At 43.0% G+C, this 20,543-nt stretch overlaps 1 protein-coding gene across 1 annotated transcript in view; it reads right to left on the minus strand.

The window, feature by feature from the left end:
• Nucleotides 1–342: 342 nt before the first annotated feature.
• Nucleotides 343–20,543, minus strand: part of DHRS7 (dehydrogenase/reductase 7) — a 35,324-nt gene continuing 15,123 nt past the window's right edge. The window contains exons 5-8 of the mRNA XM_082274839.1: nt 15,451–15,690; nt 11,566–11,688; nt 6,817–7,032; nt 343–604 (exon numbers count right to left, since the gene is read on the minus strand). Of these exons, the coding sequence (XP_082130965.1) occupies nt 566–604; nt 6,817–7,032; nt 11,566–11,688; nt 15,451–15,690 (618 nt within the window). The 3' untranslated portion in view covers nt 343–565. The remainder of the gene's footprint in view (nt 605–6,816; nt 7,033–11,565; nt 11,689–15,450; nt 15,691–20,543) is intronic.

The raw sequence follows: 20,543 nt of genomic DNA on the forward strand, positions 1-20,543 counted from the left end.
ACATGACCACTGTGACAGCCAATCAAAGTGGTCACATGATCAAGAAATCCATCCTGAGCCGGAAGTGATTAAACCACTGTATCGATGTGATTCTATGTGATCATAATTTGCAGATATTTAATGTGCATAATGCAGTTCTTTGCATTCGGGATCTTGAATATTGCTCATTTCGTATCACCTTTCTTATCACTTATGTTACACTGCAGAAAACTCTATGTGAAATTGCCACAATAGCACCACCAGTGTGTATGAAGCCTTGTTGGAATAATATTGGTGGAGGTATTGGGAATGGAAAGCAAAGAATGCAAACCTGTATCCCAGGGGCAAAATAATTCGTAGTGATTATTTGTGACGGTCTTTATTATGGATTGTTCATATAGACCTAGACATATATGGGCAAGGTCAGAATATAGCACTATATCCAGGAACCCAAAAATCTCAAAATAGAAGGAAATATAGTAATATGCAGAAAGCCCTTTTATTCATTCACACAACACCTTCAGGCTCCCTGTAATGACAAGCTGCTTGCTAGAAATAGTAATGCGGTTTGGTACACAGACGTCTGTTAGGAAGTCTTTTTTGAAAAATAGGAAGAATCTGCATCCTGAAAGAGAAAAAAAAATCACATTAAACAGCGCACAAAAGCACGGAGCAGTAAAAATATCTCAGATATCAGCTAAATCAGACAGCTTCTGACATCATCATATTAGTCACTGTGCATACATTTAAGCAAATGGTGCATATATAATACCAGGCAAAAAAGACTGAAGTGTACCGGTCACCTATTTAGCTATGAGTTGCATGAATATGATAATAGCAGGTACAAGATACAAAGTATTCTGCATGGTCACCTAGGGTCCCCTGAATCCAGGTGTTTCCTGTATGAAAATAGTGGTTTTACTCACTGCAGGGCAATGTGACTTGCTCATTTCATTGTGGGGGGCTACATGCTTTGGACCTGAAGTTGAAGTATGTGGCATGTTTCTAATTAATTTTTTCTGGATATATAAAATTTGTAAGCATCAAAAGCATTCCTGCAGCTATCTTATCCATACCGGAGTGCACCAGTTCTCACCTGTAACTTCCATAAGGATGTAAATTGGAGGTCTCCACCAATTACGTGTGTCTTCTTGAATGCAAAATTTTAGCAAATGTGTAAAATACAGTTCATTGTTGATCCGGATTAAGGTGGAACACCAGGTACAAATACGCTCATGACTCAAAATTTATATCAGGATCCCAATTCTATGAACTAGATACATTTCCTAAGCTAAAGCTACACAGGCAATTTTAATCTCTTGCTACTGAGATATCTAGCCACTTGCTGGTAGTCACTTCATTAAGCGGGGACCCATTAAAATAGTGGTTGATCACTACTTGTAGCAAATGATCTCTAAATAACTTGAACAAATGGTTTGCTATGGAGTAAGCTACACAAATAGCATGTTGTAGCATCTTGTGATCAAGCACATGACTGGAGCATTGTGCACGAGTGTGAGATTGATTGCTACTACCTTCTAATTGTGTAGCTTGCTCCATGGGAGCTCTTTGATTAGCGCTGCCCAGAGTTAAGGTTTAAGACCACTAACTAGATTTGCTACCCTTGATAGACTTTAGGTTCTTAAATTAGAGCTGAACTCCAGAGAAAATGCTAAATACAGAGATGAAGTACAGTTAAAGCGCTGGTAAACTCTATAGCTTCAAACCTTGGTTGTAATGACCGCATTGGAAGAAGCCTAAAGCCGACCAAAGATGGAGCGATTTACTTTACTGAAACCATGGGTTGCAGGAAAGACAACTGCTCAATTTCCCCATCAACACAGTCAGTGTTAATGGGGGAATCCCTCCCGCTTAGCCATTGTGTTCTCCCAGTGGGGGGCGGCTCTAGTTTGCCGCTAGCATTAATCATATGTAAAATCTGACAGGCTGGTTGTAACCATTAATTGGGCACATTCAACCTGCTTATACATGGTTTGAATTTCAGCCTGTCCTTGCTGAACCATCCAAGATTCAAACTGTCTATGGCCAGCTTAAGTGGTTGTAAACCTCAGTCATGAAATCTGAGCAAAGCACACATATCTGTAGTGTTTACTTATCTCTCTCCAAAGCTCTAAGTGTCATTTATCTCTGTTGCTTCGCTCCTCTAATATCAACATGAGTCACATTTGACATAAATTTGTGTCGGGGTGGGGGGGAGAACTCAGCAGGCAGCTTGTCTATCCAGAATACAGTTATTTTGCTGTGTGGAGGGGGTGTGTGTCTTTCCTCCAATCAGCTTACACACACTGCAGCCTCTCCGCCCCCTCTTATGTGCTACTGACAAATGAAAAAAGATTTTGAAGGGTTGTAGGGAAGAGAAGACTGCAGGTAAAAAAGTAAAACCTATGTAGGAGGATTTAATCAACTGTATCATCTGAGGCTGTTCACTTCACTGGGTACATGTGAGAGTTTACAACCACTTTAAGGAACAGACTGCAAAGTCTCCTCTTCTACCAGGCAGCCTCATCTGAGGGCACCTTCAGGCAGCTTATTGAGTTGTAGGCTGCCCCCAATTGTCTGGGTTTTTGTGCTATATTTTTGGGCCTTTTAGTGTTTGATGTGTTGAAAGTGAAAGATTTCCTATTTCCCTCATAGGACAACAAAAAAAATAGGATTTCTCTTTCGTTCATTGACGGACACAGTTCCTAATTCTTCTTAACCTTTGGGTTATACTGCCCCCTACAGGAGTAGGACACTAGGCAGGAAAAAGCTTGACTATGCCTATGTGTAGTCCCAGGGGATATATCTGCACTTTCAGCTATAGGCACTTTTTTTCTGCCTAATCAGGAGTAAGGACCTAGTGCCTTGCTGGGATCTCTGGTCCTGGCGATTTTTTCTTTTTATTATTTTGTTTCTGTTGAGAGTCTACAATCAATTGCCGAACTGGAAGACGGACTGGATAATCTAGATCCAGAGGGTCCCCCCAGTCTGGCCAGCGAGCACGTGCAGACTGCAGCTCCGCTCTAGGTCGGCCGCGACATAGCCCCACTGGACGGGGGGCTGGCCTGCGAGTTAAATGTCTTGTGAGGGCGCATATTACCTGGCTTTGGCCCGAGTCGCAGCATTCCTCCTGGCCGACAGCACCCACATTACGATGGAGCGGTGGTCTGTCCGGAGCGGTGCCCACCCTGCTCCTGGTATGATAATTAGCTGTCCCCACTCTACCCCTGGAGGGTTTTGGGGTGGACATGGGCCCCTCCCTGGGGCGGTGGAATCCCCAGGTTCCCCCCAGCCCCTCTAAGCTTTTGTGATTACTGGGGTCTTTCGGCCCCCCCACCATCCCTGGGTGAGGTTATGAGATGGCTTTTGCCACATGCTATAAAGGGGGGCTTGTTGGAGTTGCTGCTGACTGGGTTTTTCCTGGTGTGTAACGGGGGGGGAGGGGGGTTAAGCAGGGTTGCCTACCTCCCTGGGGTTTGGTGACTAGGTCAGGGATGTCCTCTGGGCTCCCTGCGGCGGCTGTCGGGCATGGGGAGTGGATGGTTTAGGGTCAGCGCCTCACGCGCCCGGATCCGGACAAAAATTTAGTTGGAAACTGTGGGGCGGCCCCTGTTAGGGGGGCTCAAGCCACTGCCTCCTGTTTGGGCATCTGCCCTCCCCTGGATGGTCAGCTTCGCTGGGGCACACATCCAGGCATTTGGGTGCCCAGAAAAAATTGAGGCCGCGACTTGCGGCCTACTAGGCCATATGACCGATTTGGGCGACTCTGTTGGGGGGCGGCCCCAGTGAGTTTGGTTGAAGCCCCCACTCTTCCTTTGGGCATCTGCCGGACAGGAATCTGTGCACTTGCGGCTGGGCTTCTACGAATATTTAGGCCACGGCTTGTGGCCTGTTAGGCCATGCGATCAGCTTTGGCGCATCCCTTGGAAGGGGTGGCGCTGTGAGGACGAATCATTTTTTGATGAAAGCCTTGTTGCCATTATTATGTGGAGCACCTGCCCCTTTTTTAGCGCTGTGGGACCATCAAGGGTTCACTGCGGGGTAACAGCAGGTGGCCCCCTTTTAAGGGGCTACTTCGTATTATGCAGGCCTCTATGGAGGGGCTTGGAGGGTGACCCCCTTGTCCCCTTTTTACGGCATTCAGTAGGTGGTCCATTGGTGAGCCCTCGGTCGGCGTCCCCTTTGCGGGATCACAGTCAGGGGCCCTTCCCTGATTACATCAGATCCTGAAATTATTTCGGCCGCCGCAGACTCGAGTCACTCTGCTGGGTCTGTGTCCAAGCACCCTGAGTGCTCAGATAGCAAGGATGATTCCTCTGCTTCTCTAGCCGCGCATGAAAAGGCGCTGTTGGATGGACTATTTGTGTCAGTGCATGAAATTTAAAAAATGGAGGTTGCAACTGATGCTGTGTGGGAGGCGCCAGTCCCTTTCAGCACCCATAGGCCTTCCAAAGCAGCAAAGGTGTTCCCCTTTCCGCTTACTTTGACAACATTGTCACAAAATAGTGGGGTTGTCCAAAACGCAGTGGTTCTAAGAATTTTTGCCTTGCTGTATCCTTATGAGTATTAACTTCTTAAAAGGTGGATGGTTTCTAGGTTGAATAAAGCTACCTTCTTTCCGGGTGAGGAGTCCCCGGCCTTTACAGATTCAGCTGATAGGAGGGCAGAGGCTCTGGCCCTCCATATGTTTGTTGTGGTTGGTTCGGCACCTAGGCTAGTATTTACTATTGCCCTGGTGTCGCAAACTCTGACCAAGTGGGCTAAACTTTTACACCGGGACCTGGAAGGGAAACAGCTTCCCCCTGTCTTGTGGAGCTTGCAGATCAGTTTCTTCCTCTGGAAGAACTCCAGACATTGCAGGAGAAAATTCAGCTTCTGTTGTTCAGCAGACTGGTGCAGCTGGTCACCGATGCTCCTTGGAGACTTCCTCTCAGGTAGGATCTGCTGTCCCAAGGACCAATCTTCCATCCTGCTTTACAGTCACTTGTAACGCCAGGTGCTCAAGGATAGAGGTTTGTCTGAGTCGGTGATTCCTACGTTGTTGAAAGCTAGGAAATCTCCTTCTAGGAAGAACTACCATTGTACGCGGAAGACGTACATTATATGGTGTAAGTCTCTTGGGGTTAATCCTCGCTCCTTCTCGGTAGATCGGATCTTAACCTTCCCTCAACTGGTGGGGGGGTTGAACAGCAATTGTCCTTGAGTACCATCAAGGGCCAGGTATTGGCTTTAGCATTTTTTTCCAACGGTTCAGGCCTATTCCATCAAGGATCAGGTTCCTCCTTTCCCTCTCAAGGCGCACTCTATTAGGGTACCTAGTGCCTCCTGGGTTTTCCGTCAATATGCGTCAGTGACGCAGGTTTGCAAGCGGCCACCTGGTCATCGGTGCACACTTTTACAACATTTTTATAAAGGGGATGTTATAAAGAGGATGTGTTGCCATCTGCGGATGCTTCTTTTGGCCGCAAAGTTTTGCAGGATGCTGTTTAGAGGACCTGGTCCCCTTTGAGGGTGTATTGTTTTTCCGGTGAGCTCCAGTTGTTTATGGAAGAGCTCTATGTTACCTGATTGGCTATGGTTAGCCTTGGGAATTTTTTTCTGATGTTTTTCCCACCCCTCATGTTTAACACTGTTTTGGGACATCCCAATGGTTAAGAAGAATCAGGAGTGGTTTCATCAATGAACGAAAGAGAAAATGATATTTTTGATTTATCGTAAAATCCATTTCTCTGATGTTCATTGATGGACACAGCACCCACCCCTCTGTGGAGATGGCTTTCTTCTGACACTCCTTATAACAAAACTGAGTGCCTATAAGCTGAGATGGGTGTATACCCCCTGGGACTGCCCATAGACGTAGTCAAGCTTTTTCCTGCCTAGTGTCCTACTCCTGTATAACCCAATGGTTAAGAAGAATCAGGAGCTGTGTCCGTCAATGAACATCAGAGAAATGGATTTTATGGTAAGTCAAAAATCCAATTTTTGTACTTATAATCCTTTTTTTTGCAGACTATTGAGAGACACAGGTCCCACCCCTCTATATTTATGTTCAGCCTATCACTAATGCTGTGCTACAAAATGGAGGCATCCTACATACTGTACATAGTTACCTAGATAGTCTGGTTGAAAAAAAAAGACAAAAGTCCATCCAGTTCAACTCATAGAAAAAAAACCCCACAGAAACCTCCATATACACAATCCTATACCGACAGTTGACCCAGAGGAAGGCAAAAAAAAAAAAAAATACCTATAAAGCTGGGGGGTATCCAATCCTCCTGTAGGCAACAGTATAACCTGAAAGGTGAAAAACTTTCTGTGCCCCACAAAAGACTCCCAAGAAAAGGATTAACGGTAATTACAACAATCTTAGGCTCCGTTCACACTATGGCGTTCTGGATTGTGGGCGGAATTGCCGCGATTCAGAAATGCTGAAAATCGCGGGACGGCCTTGCGATCCCCGTTATTTTCAATGGCACTCTAAACGCGGCGCAATTTTGCCGTGATTGTCACGCAAACAGAATCGTGGGATGCCTGTCGCCTAAAAGAAGTTCCTATTCCACCCTCGATATGGAATGCCATAGTGTGAACAGAGCCTTAAAAGGGTTGTAAAGGCAGAAAGTTTTTTTTATCTTAATGCTTTCTAGAAGAGGAGGATTAGGGCTGCCCTGTGCAAAACCGCTCTATTTTAATAGAAAAAAAAAAAAAAACAAGACTTTACAATCACTGAAAAGATATTTTAAAAGATTACAGAGCTGCATTCATTTTTCTCTTAAGAAATATCTGCCTGAAGTTCAAATTTAAATGATACATTAGATTTTTTTTTGGAAAAGCACATACCAGTCCACTTTTAAAGTTCTCTATTCTCTTTTGACCAATTTTCCCTGTTATCCACCAAGCCCATGTAGGCGCGTACTGCCAAAAGTAACATATCAATAAATAGGGTTGGCCTGAGATCCAGGATTCATTCAGGTCATTTGCAGCTGTCACCAAAATCAGGCGTGCGCATCGCTCTGCAGGCATTTTGTAAGTCTGATCTGCTGTAGTTCCAAAATGCTGCAACACAAGGAATATATTTTGAGGTTTGTTTATTTGCTGGCATGTGAAATTAAAATTAATAAGTATCTTTTATTATATCGTAAACTACTATGTTCCAGCATATTAAGCAATACCTTACACCAATGAGCCATAACATTATGACCACTGACAAGTAACATGAACATCGATTATCTCCTTACCATGGCACCTGAAAGTGGGTGGGATATATATATTAAGCAACAAGTGAACATCTTGTCCCTGAAGTTGATGTGTTGAAAGCAAAAAAAAGGATTAGATCGACTTTGACAAGGACTAAATTGTAATGGCTGGAGGACTGGGTCAGAGCATATCCAAAACTGCAGCTCTTGTGGGATGTTCCTTTTCTGCAGTGCTCAGGACCTGAAACTTTTTATATGTGTCCTTCAGTCAATTAAACAAGCAGTTTTTTTAAAGACCAGGCCTTTTCCTGGCATTTGTTGTTTACAATTAAAAATCTGTATTTTTGCTAGAAAGATACTTCAACCTCATAAAAAATATATTTTATTTATATATATATATATATATATATATATATATATACAGTAAAACCTTGGTTTGAGAGTAACTTGGTTTAAAGGCGCTTTGCAAGACAAGCAAAATTTTCAAATAAATTTTGACTTGATATACAAGCGATGTCTTGATATACAAGTAGCCTCAAGTCACAGCTGAGTATAAATGAGAAGAGAGGCGCCTCTAAGTGTAGCAATATGGTTAAATTTAATGAAGGTACAACATTTAGCAACTCACATGGTTGAGGATTGGAACAGGCACATCCAGGGATGCAGGCATCCAAGCTAAAGTTGTCCACATAGACCATCCTCCGCACCGCCATCTACGCCATCCCTTCCATGCTGCCCCTCGCTTTCAGATCGCTTTAATGCAGGGTGGTCTTCCCGGTCAGGATTACAGACTGGCAGCCGGCAGTGCAGAAGATAGTCTATGTGGACAGCTGTACCCCGGATGCCTTCATACTTAGATGTGCCTGTTTTATTTATCAACCATGTGAGTTGCTAAATGTTGTATCTTCATTAAATGGAACCATATTGCTACACTTAGAGGCGCCTCTCTTCTCTTTGATACTCTGTAGCTCCTGCTGGATTTTACTTCTAATCCTTGTGGAAGCGGCTATTTGTGGATGGACATTTTATGGTTATATAACCTATCGCAATGCTATAATCTTTAAATATGGACTATAAACTGAAGGACTTATGAATAAATGGTTGTGGAACGAATCATCTGAGTTTCCATTATTTCTTATGGGGAAATTCGCTTTGATATAAGAGTGCTTTGGATTACAAGCATGTTTCCGGAACGAATTATGCTCGCAATCCAAGGTTTTACTGTATATATATATATATATATATATATATATATATATATATATATATATATAATTTTTGTGAGTTCTAAGTAATTTTCTAGCAAAAAATACTGATTTTTAATTGTAAACAACAAATGCCAGGAAAAGGCCTGGTCTTTAAAAAAATTGCTTGTTTAACTGACTGAGCCCCCGTTCACACTGGGGCGACCTGTCAGGCGACCTGGTCGCCTGACAGGTCGCCGTAGGTCGCCTTCCATAGAGAAGCTGCGGACCCGTTCTAATAGGAGTGACACAAGTTGCTCCGACTTAGAAACAGGGTCCGGAGCTTCATTGGGGCGACCCGGAGCGACCTGCATAGACTTCAATGTTATGAAGTCTATGCCGGCCGCTCCGAGGTCACCGGGCGAGCAGCGCGCCGCGACCTATGAGGTCGCCCGGCAAAGTAGCATCGCCCCAGTGTGAACGGGGCCTGAAAGACACATAAAAAGTTATTTATTTATATACATATATTTATTTATTTCAGCAGAGACCCTAGAAAATAAAATGACGGTCGTTGCAAAATTTTATGTCACACTGTATTTGCACAGCGGTCCTTCAAATGCAATTTTTTGGGAAAAAATACACTTTAATGAATAATTTTTTTGTATAATGTCAAAGATGATGTTACCTAGAGTAAAATAGATACCTAACATGTCATACTTTAAAACTGCTCACGCTCGTGGAATAGAGACAAACTATGGTACTTAAAATCTGCATAGGTGACACTTAAATGTTTACAGGTTACTATTAATGGCGGCGATCTGCAAATTTTAGCAGGACTGCAACATTGCGGCGGACAGATCAGACTCCAAACTGACATTTTTTACGCTTTTGGGGGGACCAGTGACATTACTACAGTAATCAGTGCTAAAAATATGCACCATTACAGTAATAATGACACTGGCAAGGAAGTCGTTAACACAGTAGTGATCAAAGGGTTAAGTGTGAGCCTAGGGGGTTTTTCTAACTGTATGAGGGAGGGACTTGTGAAATGACCACAGAGACCTGTGATCTTATGTAGGAGGATCACAGGCACTCTGTGATCATTTCAGAGAGAAGAATGGTCTGCTCTGTTTACAATAGCTGACCATCGTTCTCTCTCAGCAAGGAACGATCGCAGGTGCCCAGCAGCAATTGCAGCCACCGGCCCTGTGGATGGCCATCCTCGCTGCCTAGTGGGGACAAGAGCATGCCGCTGCTGGCGCGCGCTTGCCCCCAGCACTGCTCCTGCAAACCCATACGTCGATTCGCACAGCCGAGCCAGCCAGCCGCAGTATAATTGACACTGACTTAAAAAAAATTAAATTTTCTTTAAGCCCGAGAACCAGAAGTGGCATCAGAGGTCGCTCTGGTCCTCCAAGGGCATAGAGCCGAGTAGGGAATAGCTTGCCTTCACTCGACTTCCTGCCGAGCCATCGGCCACATCGGATCAGTTCCAGGCTTACTGACTGCTCTGGTAAGCTCGGAAACTACAAGGAAGCAAGCGGAAGGGGGAACACCCATAAAAGTCATTTTGTTGTGAATCTGCCGCTGGGATGACTTTTATCTGAAAGCCAGTTGCCTAAGGGAAAAAACAATATGCTGCTGCTATAACAACTTTAACTTCAAAATCATAACGTATATTCCCAGTTAGGTGGTCGGCAAGTAATTAAAACAAATTTGTCCTGGTCTGAAAAGCTAAGGTTAGAATACCGCTGAAGAGCAGCACCTTGTGTTGTTTGCAAGTACCTTTGTCAGTCTTTAACCACTCATGGACCACCCCATGCAGATATACTACAGCAGGGCAGCCCTCCTGTGCGAAATCCCATACAACTGTACGTAATTTCATGCACCAGGTCTGGGGCGCGCTTGCTCGCCGCTGGTTACCCGCTCCAGCTGTGATTGGACACAGCGATGTCCGCCAGGACCCACAGATCATTCACATGAGAGGCAGAACAGTGGTCTGCCTATGGAAACAAGGCAGACCGCCATTCTGTCAGAGAGGAAGATGGAGATCTTGTGTTTCTGCTAAGTAGGAACACAGATCTCTGTCTTCCTCCAGTTAAGCCAACCCCCACACAGTTAGAAAGCATTCCCTAGGAGCACAATTAACCCTTTGATCGCTCCTGATGTTAACCCCTTCCCTGCCAGTGTCATTAGTACAGTGACAGTGCATTTTTTTTAGCACTGATCACTGTATTAGTGTCACTGGTCCCCAAAAGTTTTTCAAAAGTGCCAATTAGGTGTCCAATTTGTCCACTGCAATCCCGCAAATAAAAAAAAAAAAAATGTTATCACCGTCATTACTAGTAAAAAAAAAAAAAAATATTTATATTACAGAAAAATATCCCATAGTTTGTAGATGCTATACCTTTTGCGCAAACCAATCAATATACACTTATTGAGATTTTTTTTACCAAAAGTATGTAGCAGAATATATATTGGGCTAAATTGATGAATACATTCAATGTTTTACATTTTTTTTATTGGGTATGCTTTATAGCACAAAGTAAAAAATATTGTTTTGTTTTCAAAATTGTCAGTCTTTTTTTGTTTATAGAGCAATAAAAAAAAAAAAAAACTGCAGAGGTGGTCAAATACCACCAAAAGAAAGCTCTATTTATGGGAAAAGAAGGGCATTAATTTTATTTGGGTACAGAGTCGCACGACCGCGCAATTGTAAGTGAAAGTAATGCAGTGCCGTATCACAAAAAAATGGCCTGGTCATGAAGGGGGGTAAACCTTCCAGGGGTGAAGTGGTTAAAATAGACCTCACCTTCTTTGGCCACCTTCGTTGACCAGCCCAGGATGATATAACTCCCATGCGTACATACAGGAGTTAATTTATCCCAGCACCAAGATGTGCCAAGAATGTACACAGAGATGTACATGCGCACATTCCAAAGTTAGGATTAACCCCACCATGAGGATGATTCCTACCCCTGTAAACCAACTGTCAAATGTCAGATCCTCAGTGGACAGCAGATGTCTGCAATTTGACAGCTCACTGACAGTAGGATGAGGCCTTAATCTCAACTTCTCAAGCTCCTGTACATTGCCTAGGCCTGGGAACCAAACTCTTAATATATTACATTTTATTTTGAAATTTAAATATGCTCTAGGCATGTAAACAGTTTTACAGTTTTCAGAAAAAAGTAGACAAGTCACAGTACCTGATTTGCTTGTTCAGTATAAGCATTCTCCACAATTTTTGACTGTACAGGTCCCGGGCATATGTTGCTCACTGTTATACCTGGGTAGCAACCAAGTTCTATTCTAAGACTGTTGAAGAAACCCTGCAAAAAAATAAAATAATAATGATATATATATATAGATATATATATATATATATATATATATATATACACACACATACACATAGTTACATAGTTTGTGAGGTTGAAAAAAGACATCAGTCCATCCAGTTCAACCTATGATATGTGTGTTTGCTGTTAACCATACATTGTATACCCCTGTATGTTGTGGTCTTTAAGGTGCCCATCTAATAGTTTTTTGAAACCATCAATGCTCCCTGCTGATACGACTGCTTGTGGAAGAGAATTCCACATCCTTACTGCTCTGACAGTGAAGAACCCCCTACGTATTTTAAGGTTAAACCGTTTTTACTCTAGTTTTAGTGAGTGGCCACGTGTCTTATTATATTCCCTTTCTCTAAAAAGTTTGTTCCTTATGCTAGGGTCATCACTAGTACAGTATTTGTACATTGATATCATATCCCCCCTCAATCGTCTCTTCTCCAGAGAGAATAAGTTCAGTGCTTGTAGTCTTTCCTCATAGCTGATGTCCTCCGTTCCCCTAATTATTTTTGTTGCCCTTCTCTGGACTCTTTCCAATTCCAGCACATCCTTCCTGAGGACCGGTGCCCAGAACTGGACAGCATACTCCAGATGTGGCCGGACCAGAGTCTTGTAGAGTGGGAGAATAATCTCTTTATTTCTGGAGTGAATCCCCTTTTTTATACATGCCAGTATTCTGTTGGCTTTGCTTGCAGAGGCTTGGCATTGCATTCCACTGCCAAGCCTGTTGTCCACCAGTACCCCCAGGTCCTTTTCCATCCTAGATTCACCCAGAGGTTTCCCCCCCAGTGAGTAGCTTGCTTTCATGTTTCTGACGCCCAAGTGCATTACTTTACATTTTTCAACATTAAACCTCATCTGCCATGTAGTTGCCCACCCCATTATTTTGTCCAGGTCCGCTTGTTTCCACATCCTGCATAGAATATATTGGCATGCTTAGTTTAGTATCATCCGCAAATACCAAGATTGTGTTGGATATCCCCTCCTCTAGATCATTTATGAATAAATTAAACAGGATTGGTCCCAGGACAGAACCTTGGGGGACCCCACTTTCCACACCTGCCCAATCCGAGTACTCCCCATTTATCACCACCCTCTGGACTCTCCCCTGGAGCCAGTTCTCTATCCAGGTACTCACCCTATGGTCCATACCTACCTTCCTTAGTTTGTACAGTAAGCGTTTGTGGGGAACGGTGTCAAAGGCCAGATACACCACATCCACAGGCTTACCTTTATCTAGGTGGCAGCTCACTTCATCGTAGAAGGTTAATAGATTGGTTTGGCAAGAACGATTTTTCATGAATCCATGCTGATTACTACTAATAATACAGTTTTCATTACTAAAGTCTTGTATGTGGTCCCTTAACATCCCCTCCAAAATCTTGCAGACTACTGATGTTAGGCTGACCGGCCTATAGTTACCCGGGATATATCTTGGCCCTTTTTTAAATATTGGTACCACGTTGGCTTTTTTTCCAATCAGCTGGCACCATACCCGTCTGTAGACTATCCTTAAAGATCAAGAATAATGGTCTGGTAGTCACCTGGCTGAGCTCTTTAAGAACCCTCGGGTGCAAGCCATCCGGTCCCGGTGATTTATTTATGTTAAGTTTCTCTAGTTTAGTTCTAAGTCTATCCTCTGTTAGCCATGGGGGTACTTCCTGAGGTGTATTATTTAGTTTAGCATTACAAGCTGGGTTAGTGTAGCCCCCCGATTCTTTTGTGAAGACTAAAGAGAAGAAATTATTTAACACTTCTGCCTTTTCTCTGTCCTCTGTGGCCATATTTCCTTTGTTGTCTTTTATGGGGCCAATGTGTTCTGGCCTCGCTTTCTTACTGTTTATATACTTAAATAATTTCTTGGGGTTCTTTTTACTCTCTTCCGCTATATGTCTCTCATGTTCTATTTTAGCCGCCTTGATTTCGTCTTTACATTTATTATTACACTCTTTGTAATGCTTGAATGCTGCCAATGACCCCTCAGCCTTGTATTTTTTGAAGGCCTTTTCTTTAGTATTGATAAATGCATTGTTATTTTGGAGTTTAGCCACCCAGGGTTTAGTTTTGCTCTTTTAAATTAATTTCCCTTTGGAATGCAGTGGCCAATCCCTTTGTTAAGTATGCTTTTGAAGCACTCCCATTTTTCCTCCGTGTTCTTTGTTCCCAGGGTTCTATCCCATTTGATATTTTCTAGCAGAGAGCGCAGTTTTGGGAAATTGGCTCTTTTGAAATTCAATGTCCTTTTATTACCCTTGTGTTTCCTATTACTGTAATAAATACTGAAACTTATTGACCTATGGTCACTGTTTCCTAAGTTGCCCCGTATTTCTATATCCGTGAGCAGGTCTGTATTGTTGGCAATCAGTAGGTCAAGTACCACATTGTTTCTTGTATTTTTATATATTTTTTTTATTTTTATTTTTATATTTTTATTTTTTTCTTTAAGTGGTACATTATATTACCTAAATTACCAAAAGTATTGAAGTTGATAAAAAATAATATTCTTTAGCAAGGAACATACACTAGATGACAAAAACTATTGGGACGCCTGCCTTTACACGCACATGAACTTTAATGGCATCCCGTCTTAGTCCGTGGGGTTCAATATTGAGTTAGCCCTCCCTGCAGCTATAACAGCTTCAACTCTTCAGGAAAGGCTGTCCTCAATGTTTAGGAGTGTGTCTATGGGAATGTTTGACCATCCTTCTAGAAGCGCATTTGTGAGGTCAGGCACTGATGTTGGGCAAGGCGACCAAGAGTCTCCGCTCTAATTCATCCCAAAAGTGTTCTATCGGGTTGGGGTCAGGACTCTGTGCAGGCCAGTCAAGTTCCTCCACACCAAACTCACTCATCCATGTCTTCATGGACTTGCTTTGTGCACTGGTGCACAGTCATGTTGGAACAGGAAGGGGCCATCCCCAAACTGTTCCCACAAAGTTGGGAGCATGAAATTGTCCAAAATATCTTGCTAAGCGGACGCCTTAAGAGTTCCCTTCACTGGAACTAAGGGGCCAAGCCCAACCCCTGAAATACAACCCCACACCATAATCCCCGTTCCACCAAATAATTTGGACCAGTGCACAACTCAAGGTTCATAAAGACATGATGAGCGAGTTTGGGTGGAGGAACTTGACTGGCCTGCACAGAGTCCTGTCCTCAACCCAATAGAACACCTTTGGGATAAATTAGAGCGGAGACTGCGCGCCAGGCCTTCTCGACCACATCAGTGCCTGACCTCGCAAATGCGCTTCTGATAGAATGGTCAAACATTCCCATAGACACACTCCTAAACCTTGTGAACAGCCTTTCCAGAAGAGTTAAAGCTGTTACAGCTGCAAAGGGAGTGCCAACTCAATATTGAACCCTATGGACTGGGATGCCATTAAAGTTCATGTGCGTGTAAAAGGCAGGCGTGTCAATACTTTTGGTAATATAGTTTACATTCCATAACAATGGAACTATGCCACCATAGTTTAGACCAGTGGTCCTCAACTCCAGTCCTCAGGGCCCACTAACAGGCCAGATTTTAAGTATTACCTTGGGGGAGATGCAGACTAGAGTACTGCAATCACTGAGCAGCAAATTATATCACCTGGGATGTATTTCAGTTATCTTGAAAACCTGGCCTGTTAGTGGGCCCTGAGGACCAGGGTTGAGGACCACTGGTTTAGACTATTCCATACTGTAGTATAAAGGAGACCACCACCCCATTGAACTACCTCAATAACGGGAAATGCTTACCTGAACAGCGTGCTTGCTGGCAGCATATCCAGTGGACAGGGGGACTCCGATAAAGCCGGTCACACTGCTTATAGTGACAATCTTTCCTTTCTTCCTTTCTATCATATGGGGTAAAACATGCTTGGTCAGGGAAATAGTCCCAAAGTAATTAAGTTCCATTAACCCTCGAAAAACATCCAGATCTGTATCCATACACAGAGAGCGCTGTGATCTCCCACTGTTATTTACCAGGATATCAATCTGTGAGAAAAAACATACGCAGGTAGAAAGTTAATACAGGAGGGCCAGGGACAGATTTTTTTTATCACTCGATCGACTGATTGACACACAACCTTTAACACACAAACGAACACTCCTCTGCTAGGATCCACACAGAACATTTCTTCTTTCACGAATCCTATCCTGGCTTATGTTGGCCATACACCAGTAGAATTTAGGTAAAAACTTTTCTATGGTTGGTGGGATCAAACTGACTTTTTCGACAGTATTCACAAGAAGAGGAGCAGGATGGAAAATGTTTCTCGGACAAATTCTGAATGTGAATGTGGTTTTTATTTAGGAAAAAATATACATAGTGTAATGTGTATGTTCTAGACCAGTCTTTTTCAACCAGGGTGCCTAGGCACCACGGCGTGCCTTGAGGCTTCTTCAGGGGTACCTTGGCAAAATGTCTAAAAACTGCCCCAAAAATTGTATACAAGCCAGCAGATGGATGAAGCCTGCCTTTTAGTTACACAAAGTCACAGGTTTTCATTGTTCACCATTACAACCTTCTAGCTGCCAACCTCCTAGCGACCAATGACATCATCAGTTGATAAGGAGGATGTTTATTGCCTGCATACCCTCCTATGCTTCTCTCCATCAGCTTTGGGGTCTCATTAGCTGGATGGAGAAAAACTGAGGAAGAAGAGAAACCCTGGAATACTAGTCAGTACTATGGAAGAAATGGACTGGATGGCAGCACTCCAAAAAATAGTCCCTTATTGAAGAAAATAAATGCAGAAATACATGAAGGATGATCATACCACAACGGAGATGATGACACTGGCATCTAACGCGTTTCGCACCCAAACTGGTGCTTAATCATTTCCAGGGCGTGCACCTGAATTTCCTCTCTGAGGCTGAACTTTGAACGGAAGCTTTTTGCCCTGGGGCAACACAGTGTCTTACTAGTCAGTACTAGTTTGCAAAAGTGTATTTGCTTTAAAAGAATATTCAATTTTTTTTTTTACATTTATTTTGGCTATATTTTATAGCAGAAAGTAAAAATGTTTTTTTTTTTTCCAAAATTGTCGGTCTTTAGCAAAAAAAATAAAAACCGCAGAGGTGATCAAATACCACCAAAAGAAATTTCTATTTGTGGGAAAAAAAAGACACCAATTGTATTTATGTACTGCGTTGCGCAATCGCGCAATTGTCAGTTAAAGTAACGCAGTGCAGTATTAAAGAGATGTAGTGAGTATTTTTGCCTACACATACACCATAAAGTGGACCCCCTTTCATTAAAATTGTCATTAGCCACCTTGCATGGTGATGTAAAATCATCTAACACTGACTTTGTGTTCATTTCCATGGTGTCCCAGAAGGCATTAGTGACCTGGTCCTTATTGGAGAGATGCCCCCTGGGAAGGCAACGTCACCTGTGCCTACAGGGGGATCTCATGCCTAAGGCTGGCTATACATTATACTTTTTTCTGTATAATTTTCTTTACATTTACCTTCAACTGCCCCTGAGGAAGCGGTTATTCCGCGAAACATGTTGGGCAAGGTTTTGGGCATCTTCGTCTACTACATTTAGCACTAACCAGTAATATTGTCATCTGGTTAGCCTAGGGTCTGTATAGATTCTTCTATCATCCCTCCATGTAGGAAACAATTTTGTTATTTATGCCTTGGCTTCTGTTCTTTTGCTTTTATAATATATGTAATACTGATATCTGTGAGATCAGAAACACAGTATATACTTTTAATCGATGTTATTTAATTTAATAAAAATTATATTTTTTAAATTTCATGCCTAATTATGCATATTGGTCTTATGACGGTACCCCTCTAAAAAGTCCCCCCTTCGCCCCCTCCCCCCTCTCGTTTTCTTTATTCATATGTAGTACATAGGCCTGCCTAATTGGATACAATTGAAAGTTTTATTTTATTTTGACCTCATATTATATGGTTTTTGGTAAATTTACCAGAAAATTGTACAAGAAAATTGAACATGTATGGCCAGCCTAAGCTGCGAAATCTCAAATTAGTCATACTGTGTATGCACAAGATAAAACACATGATGTGTCTCATTTAGTTTGTGCACCTTAGGACATGACACTCATTTGTTCGTAAAAAAAAAAAAAAAAAAAAACCTTCCTGAGATCATCAGATTCTCAGGGAAGGCTTTTTTTAAAATAGATAAACACAATGACACATGACATCATGTATTCCATCCCATGGATGCACAGTAGACATAGTATATTAAGTTATAATGTAGATTTTAAAAATGGCGGCAGCGCAGAAGCGGCGTAAGGATGGCTGAAAGTGAAGGAAAAGCAACATGAAATTATGCATGCTCAGGGCTGCTGTTAGAAATCACAGGACCCCGTACAGTCTACCTGACAGGTCAAACCCCAACTCCCCCCCCCCCCCGTACCGTATTTCCATACAAATATACTCAAATTCTTATTAGTGGACACATACGCAACAAAATTTCTGCTAAGGCTCCATTAACACTTATGTCCTGTGTTTCTGCAAAAAGCATGAAAAAACTATTTTTTTTATTAACATGGGAAGGAACACATTCACATCAATGCATTTCTGTGCCTCTGCGTTTTTGGAAAGGGTCAGGGACTTTTTTAAATGCAAAACGGTGCTTTTTTTGCTTGTTTGGTTGAATAGACTTCAATTAAGAAGATGCAGAAAGACATTTTTGCTGTGATTTTGCTGCATTTGGCGTTTTTAAAACTACCCAACAACAAATGTCCCGAAAAAAACATAAAAACGGCAAAATGCCAATTGTGGTAAAATCGTGCTAAAATCATGGAAAATCACAGCAAAATCGGGGCAAAAAAAACACAGCAAAAAGCACAACAGAAATGCTCAAAAGCAACATGCATAGGTGTGAATCGAGCCTAAGGCCGCTTTTACACTTGTGCGACTTGTCCTGCAACTTGGGACTGCAAAGTCCCATGACAAGTCGTACTCCATGATTTCCAGTGAGTAGCATTCATATCTGTGTGACGCAATGACTGCAAAATAGTCCCTGTACTACTTTGGTCCGACTAATATGTTTTGAGGTCTAAAGACATTACAGGCATTGCTAGTCCAGGCACAATTGCGTCAAAATCGTGGCTAAATTGCACGACTTTTAGGTCGCACAAGTGTGAAAGGGGTCTAAAGCTAAAAGATAAAACTGTATTCAGTTAAGCCCTGTGTGTGAATGAGGTCCTGGAGCTCATAGGACATATTTAGCAGCCCTGCTCTCAATTCTGAAATGAACCCCCCCGTGTGCCCTCAGCAATTGCCGGTGGGAAAGGAGGGGAGGGAAGCTGGCAATGCTGCGGAGAAAGGGTACATGGGGGGACGGGGGGTGGGCACAGATATTTGAATAGATCTCCCACACGGGGGGGGAGCACAGATACTTCAATGGATTCCCTTGCAGAGGGAGGGAGGGGAGGAGAAGCTGGCAGCACAGGGGGAGCGACAAGAGTGTCTGTGTTAGAAATATAGGCAGTACAGAGCCATCCCCACCTCAGCAGGTGTCTGGGCCCCCCTTTTGAACTGATGGGCACCGGGCCCACTACAGGAGGGCAAGCTGTACTGCCCTATCAGCGGCCCTGTGCATGCCTACTAATTTAGGTACACCATTTAACATTTTATTGCGTTTTCTTATGGGGGGCCCTCTTTGAAGCCCTTCGCTACTTTTGTGGTCCAATTTGAGAAAACCCCATTATATGTTTGTTGTGTGTTTCCATTCACACAGTATACCAAAAAATATTTCTTACTTTTTAAAGGTTTCTAAGGAGAGGGTGTCATGGCTGATTCTAAGGACTTCTGTGCAGTCTCACGGTGTCTTTGTCCCCACACAGACTCTAGCTGTCCCTCAATGCATGAGGGTGGTTTCTAAATTTGTAACCATTTGTTAAAGAGGAGTTCCAGTCTGGAAAAAAAAGAATGCAAACAGGCGGAGCTTTCCCTTTTGGATGGAGCTTTGCTTTAAGCCAGTCATAGATGGAGCGATTTTCTTTCCTGCAATCACGGGTTGCAGGAAGGAAAATCACTTGATTCTCTAATCCAGTGTTTCTCAACCTTTTTTCAGTCAAGGCACCCTTTAAAATTATGGACAGTCTCGAGGCACCACGTTCTAAAATGTAAAAAACGAATCTAATAGCTTTACACAATGCAGCAACTTCCACAAGTAGAACACCCATTAGAGGTGATTTATTATTCCAAAGCAAATACACTTTTGCACACTGGTACTGACTAGTATTCCAATGTTTCTCTTCTCCCTCAATTTCTCTCCATCAGTCAACTAATGTCACCCCAGTGCTAAGGAAGAGGGGCACTGGCACAGGAGGGTCAAACAAAGAATGCTGCGGAGGCAACAGACATCCTCCTTATTAAAGCGATGCTCCAGCCCCCCCATATTATACACATATTACACATATTGTAGCTTCTGACTTTTTAATATTAGAACACTTGAATCCACCGATGGCGGAACCCTAGGCAATGTTTCCATCGGCTCTCGGGTGCTGCCCCTGCCATAGTCTGTAGGGGAAACTGGCAGTGAAGCCTTGCGGCTTCACAGCCAGTTCCCTACTGCGCATGCGTGAATCGCTCTGCGCTTTCTGAATGACCTGGTGACGCGGAAGGAGGAGGGGGCTTTAAGCTTCTGATGGACCTCGCTGCCGCTACGAGGTCCAACGTAAGTGGGGATGGGTAGCTGTCAAAAAAAGGTGAACGCCCCCACCCCTCCAAAAGGTGCCAAATGTGGGGAGGAGACAGATAAGCAGAGCTTCAACTCTTGGGTGGAACTCCACTTTAACTGATGATGTCATTGGTTGTGAAGATGCCAGAGTCTATTCGTAATGGTGCATATTGAAAAC

This window comes from Pelophylax lessonae (genome assembly GCF_965119305.1).
Source record: "Pelophylax lessonae genome assembly, chromosome: 13".
NCBI lineage: Eukaryota > Metazoa > Chordata > Amphibia > Anura > Ranidae > Pelophylax > Pelophylax lessonae.